Source organism: Chiloscyllium plagiosum, unplaced genomic scaffold, assembly GCF_037043375.1.
Source record: "Chiloscyllium plagiosum isolate Xiang-an unplaced genomic scaffold, Cpla_swu_hap1 HiC_scaffold_15, whole genome shotgun sequence".
NCBI lineage: Eukaryota > Metazoa > Chordata > Chondrichthyes > Orectolobiformes > Hemiscylliidae > Chiloscyllium > Chiloscyllium plagiosum.
Window position 1 is genome coordinate 4,389,521 of NW_028270153.1, and position 15,564 is coordinate 4,405,084.

At 49.5% G+C, this 15,564-nt stretch overlaps 1 protein-coding gene across 4 annotated transcripts in view; it reads right to left on the minus strand.

The window, feature by feature from the left end:
• LOC122559887 (DENN domain-containing protein 3-like) overlaps positions 1-15,564 on the minus strand; it is a 180,647-nt gene that overhangs the window by 90,196 nt on the left and 74,887 nt on the right. For all 4 annotated transcript variants that reach the window (XR_015759511.1, XM_087994698.1, XM_087994696.1 and 1 more), the window contains 3 exons: positions 13,564-13,683; positions 12,674-12,892; positions 6,055-6,167 (listed from right to left, as the gene is read on the minus strand). Coding sequence is in view for 3 of the 4 variants with exons in the window: in XM_087994698.1 (XP_087850824.1) it covers positions 6,055-6,167; positions 12,674-12,892; positions 13,564-13,683 (452 nt within the window). In the remaining variant the exon portion in view is untranslated. The remainder of the gene's footprint in view (positions 1-6,054; positions 6,168-12,673; positions 12,893-13,563; positions 13,684-15,564) is intronic.

Consider the following 15,564-nt stretch of genomic DNA (forward strand, 5'->3'; position numbering starts at 1 on the left):
TGCAATAGACCAAATTGAAAGACCAAACAAGTGAAACGATGCTAAATCTGAAATGAGTGTCTGGGGCCTTGGATGGTGAGCATTGAAGAGGTAAAGGGGAAGGTGTTGCACCTTCTGCGATTGCATGGGAAGGTGTCATGTGTGATGGGAGAGGTGTTAGGTGTGATGGGAAGGTGTCGTGTGTGATGGGAGAGGTGTTAGGAGTGATGGGAAAATGCCGTGTGTGATGGGAGAGGTGTTAGGTGTGATGGGAAGGTGCCGTGTGTGATGGGAGAGGTGTTAGGTGTGATGGGAAGGTGCCGTGTGTGATGGGAGAGGTGTTAGGGGTGATGGGAAGGTGTCGTGTGTGATGGGAGAGGTGTTAGGTGTGATGGGAAGGTGCCGTGTGTGATGGGAGAGGTGTTAGATGTGATGGGAAGGTGCCGTGTGTGATGGGAGAGGTGTTAGATGTGATGGGAAGGTGCCGTGTGTGATGGGAGAGGTGTTAGGTATGATGGGAAGGTGCCGTGTGTGATGGGAGAGGTGTTAGGTGTGATGGGAAAATGCCGTGTGTGATGGGAGAGGTGTTAGGTGTGATGGGAAAATGCCGTGTGTGATGGGAGAGGTGTTAGGTGTGATGGGAAAATGCCGTGTGTGATGGGAGAGGTGTTAGGTGTGATGGGAAGGTGCCGTGTGTGATGGGAGAGGTGTTAGGTGTGATGGGAAGGTGCCGTGTGTGATGGGAGAGGTGTTAGGTGTGATGGGAAGGTGCTGTGTGTGATGGGAGAGGTGTTAGGTGTGATGGGAAGGTGCCGTGTGTGATGGGAGAGGTGTTAGGTGTGATGGGTAGGTGCCGTGTGTGATGGGAGAGGTGTTAGGTGTGATGGGAAGGTGCTGTGTGTGATGGGAGAGGTGTTAGGTGTGATGGGAAGGTGCGGTGTGTGATGGGAGAATTGTTAGGTGTGATGGGAAGGTGCCGTGTGTGATGGGAGAGGTGTTCGGTGTGATGGGAAGGTGCTGTGTGTGATGGGAGAGGTGTTAGGTGTGATGGGAAGGTGCCGTGTGTGATGGGAGAGGTGTTAGGTGTGATGGGAAAATGCTTGTGTGTGATAGGAGAGGTGTTAGGTGTGATGGGAAAATGCCGTGTGTGATGGGAGAGGTGTTAGGAGTGATGGGAAAATGCCGTGTGTGATGGGAGAGGTGTTAGATGTGATGGGAAGATGCTGTGTGTGATGGGAGAGGTGTTAGGTGTGATGGGAAGGTGCCGTGTGTGATGGGAGAGGTGTTAGGTGTGATGGGAAGGTGCCGTGTGTGATGGGAGAGGTGTTAGGTGTGATGGGAAGGTGCCGTGTGTGATGGGAAGGTGCCATGTGTGATGGGAGAGGTGTTCGGTGTGATGGGAAGGTGCCGTGTGTGATGAGGGAGGTGTTAGGTGTGATGGGAAGGTGCCATGTGTGATGGGAGAGGTGTTAGGTGTGATGGGAAGGTGCCGTGTGTGATGGGAGAGGTGTTAGGTGTGATGGGAAAATGCCGTGTGTGATGGGAGAGGTGTTAGGTGTGATGGGAAAGTGCCGTGTGTGATGGGAGAGGTGTTAGGTGTGATGGGAAAATGCCGTGTGTGATGGGAGAGGTGTTAGATGTGATTGGAAGATGCCGTGTGTGATGGGAGAGGTGTTAGGTGTGATGGGAAAATGCCGTGTGTGATGGGAGAGGTGTTAGGTGTGATGGGAAGGTGCCGTGTGTGATGGGAGAGGTGTTAGGTGTGATGGGAAGGTGCCGTGTGTGATGGGAAGGTGCCATGTGTGATGGGAGAGGTGTTCGGTGTGATGGGAAGGTGCCGTGTGTGATGAGGGAGGTGTTAGGTGTGATGGGAAGGTGCCGTGTGTGATGGGAGAATTGTTAGGTGTGATGGGAAGGTGCCGTGTGTGATGGGAGAGGTGTTAGATGTGATGGGAAGGTGCCGTGTGTGATGGGAGAGGTGTTAGGTGTGATGGGAAGGTGTTGTGTGTGATGGGAGAGGTGTTCGGTGTGATGGGAAGATGCCGTGTGTGATGGGAGAGGTGTTAGGTGTGATGGGAAAATGCCGTGTGTGATGGGAGAGGTGTTAGGTGTGATGGGAAGGTGCCGTGTGTGATGGGAGAGGTGTTAGGTGTGATGGGAAGGTGCCGTGTGTGATGGGAAAGGTGTTAGGTGTGATGGGAAGGTGCCGTGTGTGATGAGGGAGGTGTTAGATGTGATGGGAAGATGCCGTGTGTGATGGGAGAGGTGTTAGGTGTGATGGGAAGGTGCCGTGTGTGATGGGAGAGGTGTTAGGTGTGATGGGAAGGTGCCGTGTGTGATGGGAGAGGTGTTAGATGTGATGGGAAGGTGCTGTGTGTGATGGGAGAGGTGTTAGGTGTGATGGGAAGGTGTCATGTGTGATGGGAGAGGCGTTAGGTGTGATGGGAAGGTGCCGTGTGTGATGGGAGAGGTGTTAGGTATGATGGGAAGGTTGCGTGTGTGATGGGAGAGGTGTTAGGTGTGATGGGAAGGTGTCGTGTGTGAGGGGAGAGGCGTTAGGTGTGATGGGAAGGTGCTGTTTGTGATGGGAGAGGTGTTCGGTGTGATGGAAAGCTGTCGTGTGTGATGGGAGAGGCGTTAGGTGTGATGGGAAGGTGCCGTGTGTGATGGGAGAGGTGTTCGGTGTGATGGGAAGGTGCTGTGTGAGATGGGAAGGTCCTGTTTGTGATGGGAGTTCGGTGTGATGGGAAGGTGTCGTGTGTGATGGGAGAGGCATTAGGTGTGATGGGAAGGTGCCGTGTGTGATGGGAGAGGTGTTAGGTGTGATGGGAAGGTGACGGGTGTGATGGGAGAGGTGCCGTGTGTGATGGGAGAGGCGTTAGGTGTGATGGGAAGGTGCCGTGTGAGATGGGAGAGGTGTTAGGTGTGATGGGAAGGTGCCGTGTGAGATGGGAGAGGTGTTAGGTGTGATGGGAAGGTGCCGTGTGAGATGGGAAGGTGCTGTTTGTGATGGGAGAGGTGTTCGGTGTGATGGGAAGGTGACGGGTGTGATGGGAGAGGTGTTCGGTGTGATGGGAAGGTGCCGTGTGTGATGGGAGAGGTGTTCGGTGTGATGGGAAGGTGCCGTGTGTGATGGGAAGGTGCCGTGTGTGATGGGAGAGGTGTTAGGTGTGATGGGAAGGTGTCATGTGTGATGGGAGAGGTGTTAGGTGTGATGGGAAGGTGCCGGGTGTGATGGGAGAGGTGTTCGGTGTGATGGAGGAGTGGACTAGGTTGTCACAGAGGGAACGATCCCTGCGGAATGCAGGCAGGGGGAGGGAAGGGAAGATGTGTTTAGTGATGGCGTCGTGTTGGAGTTGGCGAAAATGGCTGAGGATTATTCTTTGCATGTGAAGGCTGGTGGGGTGAAAGGTGAGAACAAGAGCGACTCTATCCTTGTCCTGGGAGGGGAGGGAGGGGGTGAGGGTCGTGGTGTGGGAGATGGACCTCACACTGTTGAGAGCCCTGTGAACAACTGTAGGTGGGAAGCCACGGTTGGAGAAGGAGGAGCACATATTAAGAGCACCACTTTGGAAAGTGGCCTCATCGGAACAAATGCAGCAGAGGCGAAGGAGCTGAGAGAAAGGGATAGAGTCCTCACAGGACGTAGAGTGAGAAGAACTGTAGCCCCGATAGCTGTGGGAGTCAGTGCGCTTGTAATGGATATTAGTGGATAGACTATTGCCGGAAATGGAGACAGAAAGGTCAAGGAAAGGAAGGCAAGTGTCGGAGATGGACCAGGTGAAGGTGATGGAGGGATGGAAACTGGAAGCGAAGTTTATGAATTTTTCCAGGTTAGGACGAGAGCATGAAGCCGCACCAAAATAGTCATCGATGTACTGCTAAAGCAGTTGTAGGAGGGGACCCGGGTAGGCCTGGAACAAGAAATGTTCCACATACACCATGAAAAGGCAGGCATAGCTCAGACCCATGTGGGTACCCATTGCTAAACCTTTGATTTGGAGAAATGGGATGAGTTGAAGGAGAAGTTGTTGAGAGAGAGAACAAGTGCAGCCAGGTGGAGGAGAGTGGTGGTGGATGGAGATTGTTCAGGCTTCCTTTGGAGAAAGAAGCGAAGAGCTTTCAAGCCGTCTTGGTGTGGGATGGAGGTGTAAAGAGATTGCACATCCATGGTGAATAGGTGGTGGTTAGGGCCTGCGAATTGAAAGCTGTCAATGTGTCGCAGGACATCAGAGGAATCCCGGATGTAGGTGGGAGGGAGTGAACCAGAGGAGTAAGGATGGAGTCAAGGTCGGAGGAAATAAGTTCAGTGGGACAGGAGCATGCTGACACAATGGGCCTGCCGGGACAGTCCTCCTTGTGGATTTTGGGGAGTAGGTAGAAATGGGCTGTCCGGGGTTGGGAGACTATGGCTTGATGCTCAGTGGTGTGATCATGCTCCAGGGGGAGGTAGGAGGAGGAATCTGAGAGTTGGCGCTCAGCCTCTGCGAGGTAGAGGTCAGTACGCCAGATGACAACAGCACCCCCTTTGTCAGCAGGTTTGATGACAAGGTTGGGGTTGGACCTAAGGGAGCGAAGGGCAGAAAGTTTGGATGGAGAGAGGTTGGAATGGTTAAGAGGGGCAGAGAAATGAAGGCGGCTAATGTCCTATCGACAATTGTCAATGAAAAGATCGAGGGCAGGAAATTGTCCTGGCGGGGGGTGTCCAATTAGACCCTTGTCTTGGTGAACAACATTGCCTGTTGCATGATAGGCAGAAGTCCAAGCGACAGTGCTCATCATGTGTAATTATTCCTGACTCCCTGGAGCTTTCCAGAATAGGTCTGCTCCCTTTGAAGGCTCGTGTCAAGCTGAATAGCCTCCAACCAAAGAAGTTGTGATTGGAAACTTCATTATTAGCCATGTACAACACAGTAGTAGGCCATTGAGCCCCTCAAGCCTGCTAGACCATGGCTCTTCCCCATTTTCCTGAACTTCCCCCATATCTCTTGATATCATTAGTCTCTAGAAATCTCTGAAGCTCAGTCTTGAGCATACTCAATGTTTGAGCTTTCACAGCTCCCTGCGCCAGAGGTCTGTAAAGATTCCCTCTTGAGTGAAGAAATTTCTCCTTATCTCACTCTGCAGTGGTCTATCCCTTATGCTGAGATAAAGCACTTCCTCCACACCCCCTCCCCTGCCCCGGTGGTAGATGCACCAGGACTGCCCAGTTTGTGGAAACATTTCTTCCTGGATCTACCCTGTCAAGTCAGACTGACAGAAGGAATGTACCCAGAGTAGGCCATTCAGCCCCTTGAGCTAGTTCCACCCTTCAGTAAGATCAGGAATGATCTGGTTGTAGTATAAACCATACCCTCATGCATGACCTCCCTGATCTTCGGCTCCTGTACAAATAAAAATCATTGAACCCAGCTCTGAATAGAATCGATGGCCTATCCTGCTCTGCTCTCTGGGGAACAAGATTCTACAGGCTAAAGGGATGAAATTCTTCCTCATGCCTGACTTAAGTGGAACCCCCTCACTTTAAACAGTGCCCCCTCATACTGAGGATTCAGAGCCACTATCCTCTCTGTATTCATCATGTGAAGTTCCTTCAAACTCTTAAGTGGTTTAATTCGGTGACCTCCCATTCCTTTAGACTCCAATGAGAATTCCATTGTTTGGATTCAGTAATCCCTGAGTTAGGCAGTGGGGTGTGGGATGGGGGTTCAGCAGATCTAAATCCATCCCTTTTCATCATCTTTAGTGATTAAGGAGATTCTGTTTTATTCATGCCACTTGTGATATCTCAAAATGTTGACCCAAGATAACAGTATGAGCAGATTGAACAGCTCACTGATCTTGTCCTGCCTCAAGGGCATTAACCATCTCTCATTGCAATCTAAACTTGTTGTTGGTCCAATACCTAATCTTATTCCTCACCCACACCTCGGCTCAGACACCCCATTTAACAAAGACCCTCTCGGGCTCCATCAATACCATCCCCTTTGGAAAGAACAAACCGATATATTTCCAAATGGTCACCAGAAGACACCTAAAGGAATGACTTCCTTGTTCCTCAGGTGAGCCCCTTACCTGGTCAAGAATTCTTCGACGGCAGCTGTGGGCAGGTGTGGGGTCTCCAGGCCCTTGTGTTGTGTGGTCAGAACGGTGCCGTTATCAACGTCCACCAGAACTAACTCCTCCACCTGTGAAGGTGAACGCCCAGAGTGACTCGGGCTGCAGTGACATTGCATTGTACACATTTCCCTATCGAGGGGTCAGGCCCAGCGGTCAGGAATCCCTACCCAATCAAACTTAAAGACCAGCAGAGGAACCCAACAGTGAGATCATGATGCGGAGTTCTTGAGCTCAGGTTTTCAATGGTTCAGTTGTCAGGGAAACAGAAGCTAAAGGGGAAACCTCAGCTCTGAAGGGGCAGAAGCAATCAGTAAATGTGGAAGTGATGGCCTAGTAGCATTTTTGCTGGACTGTTAATCCAGAGACCCAGGGAATGTTCTGGGGACCCAGGTTCAAATCCCATCACTGCAAATGTTGGAATTTGAATTCAATAAAATAAACCTGGAATTACAAGTCCAATGATGTAGACTGTTGGAAAAAAACCACGTAGTTCACTAATGTCCTTTAGGGAGGGAATCTGCCATCCTTACCTGGTCTGCACTACATGTGACTTCAGACTCATAGTGATGTGGTTGAGTCTCAACTGCCCTCTAGGCAATTAGGGATGGGTAATAAATGCTGCTTAGCCAGCAATACCCACATCCCGTGAATTAATAAAGGGAAAAAAAAAGTTAGAATAATAGGGTTGTGATAGTAGGGGATTTTAATTTTCCAAACATTGACCGGGATGAACATGATGTTAAAATGCTTGGATGGTGAGGAATTTCTTAAATGTGCTTGAGAAAACTTTCTTTATCAAAATGTAAATACACCTAATTTGATTTTCTCTTGGGAAGCAAGGCAGGGCAATGACTGAATTGTTAATAGGGAAACATTTTGGAACTAGTGATCATAATTCTATTAGTTTTAAAATAGTTATGGAAAAGGATAAGCCTTCCATAATAGTTAAATGTTTTAACTGGAGTAAGGCAAAATTTAATGGTATGAGACATGAACTTTCAAAAATTGATTGGAGTAGACTGTTCACAGGTAAAAGGACGACTGATAAATGAGGGGCTTTCAAAAGTGAGGTAACGAGAGTTCAGAGGCAATATGTTCCTGTCAGAGGGAATGGTAAGCTGGTAGAGCTCAATGGCTGAATAAAGATATTGAGGTTCCAGTCAAGACCAAGAAAGGATCATTAAATATAGACAACTGGGGTCAAATGCATCTCTTGAGAGTACAAAGAGTGTAGTGTCATGCTTAAGAGAGAAATCATGAGGGCAAAAAGGGGATATGAGATAGCTTTGGCAGATAAGGTTAAGGATAATCCAAAGAGATTCTACAAGTACAATATGAGCAAAAGAGAAAATAGAGAGAGAATAGGACCACTTAAAGATCAGCGAAATGATCTATGTGTTGAATCGCAGGACATGGGAGAGATACTAAATGAATGTATACTGTGGAGAAAAAAATGGAGGCTGGAGAATTCAGGGAAATAAATATTGATATTTTGAAAACAGAGGAGGGAATGCTGGAGGCCTTAGAAAATATAAAGATGGTTAAATCACCAGGACCTGATCTAGTGTACCCCAGGACACTGTGGGAAGCTAGGGAAGAGATTGCGGAGCTCCAGCAGAAATATTTCTATCATCTATAACACGGCTGAGGTGCCAGAGGATGGGAGGGTAGCTAATGTTGTGCTTTTATATATGAAAGGCTGTAAGGAGAAGCCTGGAAACTATAGGCCTGCAAGCCTGACAATAGGTTGTTGGAGGTGATTCTGAAGGATAGGATTTATGTGCATTTGGAGCAGCCAGGACTGATAAGGGATAGTCAACATGGTCTTGCGTGAGGGAAATTGTGTCTCACTAACTTGATTGAGTTTTTTGAGGAAGAATGATGAGGACAGAGCGGTAGGTATTGTTTACGTAGACTTCAGTGAAGCCCTTTGACAAAGTTCCGCATGGTAGACTAATTAGTAAAGTTAAATCACATGGGATTCAGGGTGAGCTAGCCAACTGGATACAAAGTTGGCTTAATGGCAGGAGATAATGTGTAGTGGTGGTGGAGGCCTGTGACCAGCGGTGGGCCACAGGGATCAGTACAGGGTCCACTTTTATTTGTCATTTATATAAATGATTTGGATGGGGATATAGGAGGCATGGTTAGTAAGTTTGTTGATGACACCAAAATTGGAGGCATAGTCAACAGTGAAGAAGGTTATCTGAGATTACAAAGAGATCTTGCTCAACTGGGTCAATGGGCTGACGATTGGCAGATGGAGTTTAATTTGGATAAATGTGAAGTATTGCATTTTGGTAAAGCAAGCAAGGGCCGGACTTATACAATTCATGGGAGGGCGTTGGGTTGTTCTGTAGAACAGAGAGACCTAGGGGTTTGGGTATATAATTCTTTGAAATTTGCATTACAGGTGGACAAAGTGGTTAAAAAGGCGTTTGGCGTACTTGCTTTCATTGCTCAGACCTTTGAGTATGGGAGTTAGGACGTTATGGTGAGGTTGTAAAGGACTTGGTGAAGCCTCTTCTGGAATAATGTGTCCAGTTCTGGTCACTCTGCTGTAGGAGGGATATTATTAAATTGGAGAGGGTTCAGAAAAGATTTACGGGACTTTGCCAGGAATGGGGGAGGAGGTTGAATGATAAAAATAGGCTGGGACTTTTTTCTTTGGAGCATAGGGGGTGGATGGGTGACCTTACAAAGGTTTATAAAATCATGAGGGGCATGGATAAGGTGATTAGCACCTCGCTTTCATTGGTCAGAGCATTTGGTATAGGCATTGGGAGTTGTTACATTGTCCAAGATATTGGTGAGGCCACATTTGGAGTACTGTGTACAAGTCTGGGCGCCCTGCTATAGGAAAGATGTTATTAAACTGGATAGGGTGTAAACAAGACTTACATCAATGTTACTGAGACTGGAGGGTTTGAATTATAAGGAGAGGCTGGACAGACTGGGACTTTCACTGGAGCATAAGAGGCTGAGGGATGACCTTGTAGGAATTTATAAAACTATGAGGGGTGTAGATAAGGTGAATAGCCAAGGTCCTTTCCCCAGGGTAGGGGAGTCCAAAACAAGAGGGCATCGGATTAAGGTGAGAGGGTAATGATTTAAAGGGGACCTGAGGGACAACGTTTTCACGCAGAAGGTGGTACGTGTGTGGAACGAGCTGCCAGAGGAAGTGGTGGAGGCTGGTACAATGACAACATTTAAAAGGCATCTGGATGCGTATATTAATAGGAAGGGTTTGGAGGGATGTGGGCCAAAAGGTTCTGTTTAGGAAACCTGGTCGGCATGAGGAGTTGGGCTGAAGGGCCTGTTTCTGTGCTGTATGACTCTATGACTTTCTGGGTGAAGACATTTCCCCTCCTCCCTGTCCCAAAGGCACTGTGGCACAGTGGTTAGCCCTGCTGCCTCACAGCGTCAGAGACCCAGGTTGAATTCCTGCCTCAGGCAACTGTCTGTGTGGAGTTTGCACGTTCTCCCCGTGTCTGTGTGGGTTTCCTCCAGGTGCTCTGGTTTCCTCTCACACTCCAAAAATGTGCAGGTCAGGTGAATTGGCCATGCTAAATTGCCCATAGTGTTAGGTGAAGGGGTAAATGTAGGGGAATGGGTCTGGGTGGGTGCGCTTCGGCGGGTCGGTGTGGACTTTTTGGGCCAAAGGGCCTGTTTCCACACTGTAAGTAATCTAATCTAAATGGCCTACCCACATCCTTAGACTGCGGCCCCTGGTTCTGGACTTTGCAGTCACCGGGAACATCCCTTCCTGCATCTATCCTGTCGAGTCCTGAGCTCCAGCCTGCAGACTGACCACCAGTTGATTTCAAGCCTGAACGTGGTGTCACAGATTCAGACATGACTCTCTGGCTGACACAGCAGCTGCTGGTTTACACCTGAAACAGAACACTGACCAGGAACTCCAATTTCGATAATACCAGGGAGCCGCAGGGAACACTCAGGGGACCCTGGACACTACCACCTGCCTCTGTCTTCCCCAAACAACTGCGTTCCACCCTATCCCAGACACAGCATCATGGGATCCAGACAGTTGGCTCTGGGTGAGAGTTGGATATTAAACATCAAAATTTACTCCAGAGGTTGAGGTGGCATCACTGTAGTGAGCCCTGGTAAATCTCCTCCCCCCACACACACCTATCCTCAGGGGTAAAAACTTTAAGAATCAGAGACTGACCAATCCCTTTGAATAGTCACAAGGTGTCACTCTTTAATGGACTCTTACAGAAACTAAACAGTGCTCCCTGGTGGTGAAGTTACCAAACACACAGCAAGTGGGACAGGTCCAACTAACAAAAACCCACATTAATTTAGCGCCTTTAACATCCCAAGGTGCTTTACAAAAGCAAAAAAACAGAAATTGCTGGAGAAACTCAGCAGGTCTGGCAACATCTGGAGACGGAAAGCAGAGTTAACGTTTCAAATCTGAAAACAATCATCACAAAAACAGAGTTAACGTTTCGGGTCCAGTCACCCTTCTGCTGAACTGGATTGGCCACCGGACCCAAAACATTAACTCTGTTTCTCTCTCCACAGATGCTGCCAGACTTGCTGAGTTTCTCCAGCAATTTCTCTTTCTGTTTTGGTTTACCAACATTGGCAGTTCCTTCTCCACCTGGTACTGAAGCAAACGGGAAGATAAAGACGGGTCACCAGGATTTGGGGAAAGGGTTCGGTAGTAAGGAGCAGATTGAAGAAACAGGGAAGCGGGAGGGGTTTAGGGTGGTAATTCCAGGGATCAACTCCAGCACCAGGCGACCAATGACAGAGTGATTAAAATTGGGGATTATTCACGAGGCTATAAATAAAGCCTCAAAGAAGTCTTGACATTTTCTCAGATCTCTGCATGAGATTCCAGAAATAGGGAGAAGAGAGGTCATGAAGGAGAGTGAAAATAAAGATTAAGATTTAAAAGAAAGATTAGTTTTAAATCAATAATTTGCCAGACTGGGCCTAATGTAGGTCAGTGAGGACAGCAACAGCTTGGTCTCTGTTACACAAGGGTGGTGCGACCACAGCTGGATTGATAGTTACTTACAGGCAGTGTCCTCAGGGAAGGGAAGGTCATTGATTAATTGTGTTTGAGTGGCTGAGGGAGTGGCGCACTGTCGGAGGGTCAGTGCTGAGGGAATGCCACACTGTCGGAGGGTCAGTGCTGAGGGAGTGGGCACTGTCAGAGGTTCAGTGCTGAGGGAGTGCTGCACTGTCAGAGGGTCAGTGCTGAGGTAGTGGGCACTGTCAGAGGGTCAGTGCTGAGGGAGTGCCGCACTGTCGGAGGGTCAGTGCTGAGGGAGTGGGCACTGTCGGAGGTTCAGTGCTGAGGGAGTGGGCACTGTCAGAAGTTCAACGCTGAAGGAGTGCCGTGCTGTCGGAGGGTCAGTGCTGAGGGAGTGGGCACTGTCAGAGGTACAGTGCTGAGGGAGTGCTGCACTGTCATAGGGTCAGTGCTGAGGGAGTGCTGCACTGTCGGAGGGTCAGTGCTGAGATAGTGGGCACTGTCGGAGGGTCAGTGCTGAGGGAGTGCCACACTGTCGGAGGGTCAGTGCTGAGGGAGTGGGCACTGTCGGAGGGTCAGTGCTGAGGGAGTGCCGCACTGTCGGAGGTTCAGTGCTGAGGGAGTGGGCACTGTCAGAAGTTCAATGCTGAGGGAGTGCCGTGCTGTTGGAAGGTCAGTGCTGAGGGAGTGGGCACTGTTAGAGGGTCAGTGCTGAGGGAGTGCCGCACTGTCGGAGGGTCAGTGCTGAGGGAGTGCCATGCTGTCGGAGGGTCAGTGCTGAGGGAGTGCCGCACTGTCAGAGGTTCCGTGCTGAGGGAGTGCTGCACTGTCAAAGGTTCAGTGCTGAGGGAGTGCTGTGCTGTCGGAGGGTCAGTGCTGAGGGAGTGCCACACTGTTGGAGGGTCAGTGCTGAGGGAACATCGCACTGTCGGAGGGTCAGTGCTGAGGGAGCACACACTGTCGGAGGGTCACTGCTGAGGGAGCACCACACTGTCAGAGGGTCAGTGCTGAGGGAGTGCCGCACTGTCAGACGGTCACTGCTGAAGGAGTGCCGCACTGTCAGAGGGTCAGTGCTGAGGGAGTGGGCACTGTCGGAGGGTCAGTGCTGAGGGAGTGAGCATTGTCAGAGGCTCAGTGCTGAGGGAGTGCCATGCTTTCAGCGGGTCAGTGCTGAGGGAGTGCCACACTGTTGGAGGGTCAGTACTGAGGGAGTGTTGCACTGTCGGAGAGTCAGTGCTGAGGGAGCGCTGTACTGTCGGAGGGTCAGTGCTGAGGGAGTGCCGCACTGTCGGAGGGTCAGTACTGAGGGAATGTCGCACTGTCGGAGGGTCAGTGCTGAGGGAGTGGGCACTGTCGGAGGGTCAGTGCTGAGGGAGTGCCGTACTGTCAGAGGATCAGCACTGAGGGAGTGCTGCACTGTCGGAGGAACAGCACTGAGGGAGCGCCATACTTTCGGAGGATCAGCGCTGAGGGAGCGCTGTACAGTTGGAGGATCAGCGCTGAGGGAGCGCCGCACTGTCGGAGGATCAGCGCTGAGGGAACATTGTACTGCTGGTGACTGACCTCGTTGATCGTTTCGAAGTGTCTGGAATGACAGCCCATGAGGAAGACAGTGGGTGCCATCACCAGGTCCAACATCTGATTGCCCAGCACTGGGATGTAGGGGTGCCGCCATTGCAGAGGGTACAGGTAATGTATGAAGCACTCAGTCACCAGGGTCAGCAGTGGCCAGTTAGTAGAGAAAAAGACCAGTCTTCGCTCGGTCAGGATGTACGTCAGTATCTGCAGGAGAGAGACAAAGCATCATTACCAACCAGTGCATCACAGGCACCTTCAACCCAACTCACTCAACCAAATCACCAGCACATCCTCCAGCCAATAACTGCCTCCATTTGATAACTCTGACATGGAATAAGGTAGGCTCATACACTCTCATGCACACACGCTCTCACACTCACACTTATTCTGTTATACCTTAAGAAATAAAGTTGTTAATTTTTACTTTAAGTAGTTCTTGGCCTCTCAAATTTTTACAGATTACTGCACGGGATAAATCTCTTTTGTGTTGCTGTTTTAAATTAAGCAGGAGGGTTTACCCCATGTCATAACACTCACACACTCATCCTCACACACACTCTCTCTCTCTCACGCACTCACACATTCACCCTCTCGCACTCACACTCTCACACACACACTCACTCCACACATACCCACTGTCTCTCTCTCTCTCTCTCACACACTCACACATTCACCCTCTCGCACTCACACTCTCACACGCACACTCACACACACACTCACTCCACACATACCCACTGTCTCTCTCTCTCTCTCTCACGCACTCACACATTCACCCTCTCGCACTCACACTCTCACACGCACACTCACTCACACACTCACTCCACACATACCCACTGTCTCTCTCTCTCTCTCATGCTCGCGCTCTCTGTAATTACCTGCAGTACAGTCTCTGATTTGAAGCAAAGGAATGGGATGTGAAGGCCGATGTCAATAACTGGACTGTCAATATCTTCAGGAGGTGAGAGCACGATACTGAGGGGTCCCAGCTCAAAGCACTGAGTACCACGAGGAACCAGGGCAGGGGAAGAGAGGAAACAAGAAAAAGGTCAGTTGTCAGTCAGTTATTTTCTAAAGGAATTAATCACACACCTCCCGGTCAGAGGTCACCAGGCAGTACAGCGAACCAGCCTGGGCTCCCATCATTGTCCCCACCCCAAGGTCAGCATGGAGGATCCCAGCTCCCTGGTGATCCTATGAGATCCTGGCTGGGGTGAGGAGACCTGAAATAGCCACCATCTTTCCCTTTCTCACCCTAACGTGGCTCAGGACCTCAATGTCACCATGTGATAGGGGACTGGCCCCAAAGTCTGAGCGACCTCAGCTACCCCCTACAGGGGTATAACCCAGGCAGTGGGCCTTCGTCTTCTCTATGTCCAGCTGGCCAACCAGCTGAGCTAACCAACCTACCCAGAGCAGCTCTAAACCCATAAATATTTTCACAAACTTTCCTTTCTTGCCTTTTTGACCATCTCCTCCAGGACCCAGCTCCTGGACTGACCACAATGGCCCAAACTGTCCACGGGGGAGAGCTGCGATGTCAGACAGAGCAGCAGAGACAGAGAGAGAGAGGAAGGGAATCCATGTGAAAGGGTCAAGCTGCCATTGCCCATATGACTCCATCATGTCATAAACAATGCCACAAGGCAGGCAGGTACCTGCCCATAGCACAACAGCACCGTGGGCCTGTTATTGCACTAATAACCCAGGGTCGAGAGTGTGGGGCTGGAAAAGTACAGCAGGTCAGGCAGCATCTGAGGATGGGCTTTCCTAGCACCACACTCTCGACTCTGATCTCCAGCATCTGCAGTCCTCACTTTCTCTAATAATCCAGGAGCCTGGAGCCTGGCTTTATGATACCACCATGTAAGGGCTGGGAAAAAGTGAGGGTTTGTCAGATCAGCCATTATCTTACTGGATAGCAATGGACCTGATGGGTTGAATGGTCTACATCTGCTCCTATGTCCTATGGTCTTATCAATCCAACTAATTAAATTGACCCAGAATCCCCCACTATCAACATCCTGGAGGTTACTGCTGACCAGAAACTGAATTAGACCAGACATAGAAACACAGTTGCTTCAACAGCAGGTGAGAGGCGAGGAATACAGGTGTCTCCCGCTATCTGAAAGTTGGGTGATTCTATGAAATGTTTCGTAAGCTGAAATGGTGTAAAGCAAAGAAGCAACTACCATTAATTTATATGGGAAAACATTTTGAGCGTTCCCAGACCCAAACAATAACCCACAAAATCAAACCAAATAGCACACAAAACCTAAACTAATACTAACATATAGTGATGGCCATCAGAGGTTGGGGTGTTGGGAGGCACAGGAGACTGGGGTGTTGGAGGGAGAGGAAGAGGGTCATCTATTAATAGCTCATCGTTGTCTGCATCCATCAGGGCAGTCAGGTCACTAACGTCTACACTTTCCTCTATATCTGCTTGCCTCGATGTCGAAGGTCAAGGTTCGTCATCTGCTGTGGCTTGTAGTAAGACAGTATGCTTGACTGCTTGCCTCTTACATTTTTCTATCATACAGGTCTTTGTAGGCACTCAAAACATCCTGCAAACCTGCCCTAAACCAAGGTGCCCTTTCAAAATTAAAGTCACATGTTTCTGCAATCATTGCAGCACTGTCAAATGTAGCGAAAACCTCACATAAGTGTTTCATGTTCACTTCCTGCACAATTTCATTTTCAGGCTGTTTGTTATAGCATTTGCTTTTGATTCATATCCTTTCCTCTTGCAATCACATCAGCTCTTCATCTTTCTCAGCTTCCACAAACCCAACCTCCCCAGCCAAAGTGCTGTTGCCGTATTTATTGTTGATTCAAAGCCTTTAAAATTGTTCACTGCTTCGGGACAGAGTTTCTCA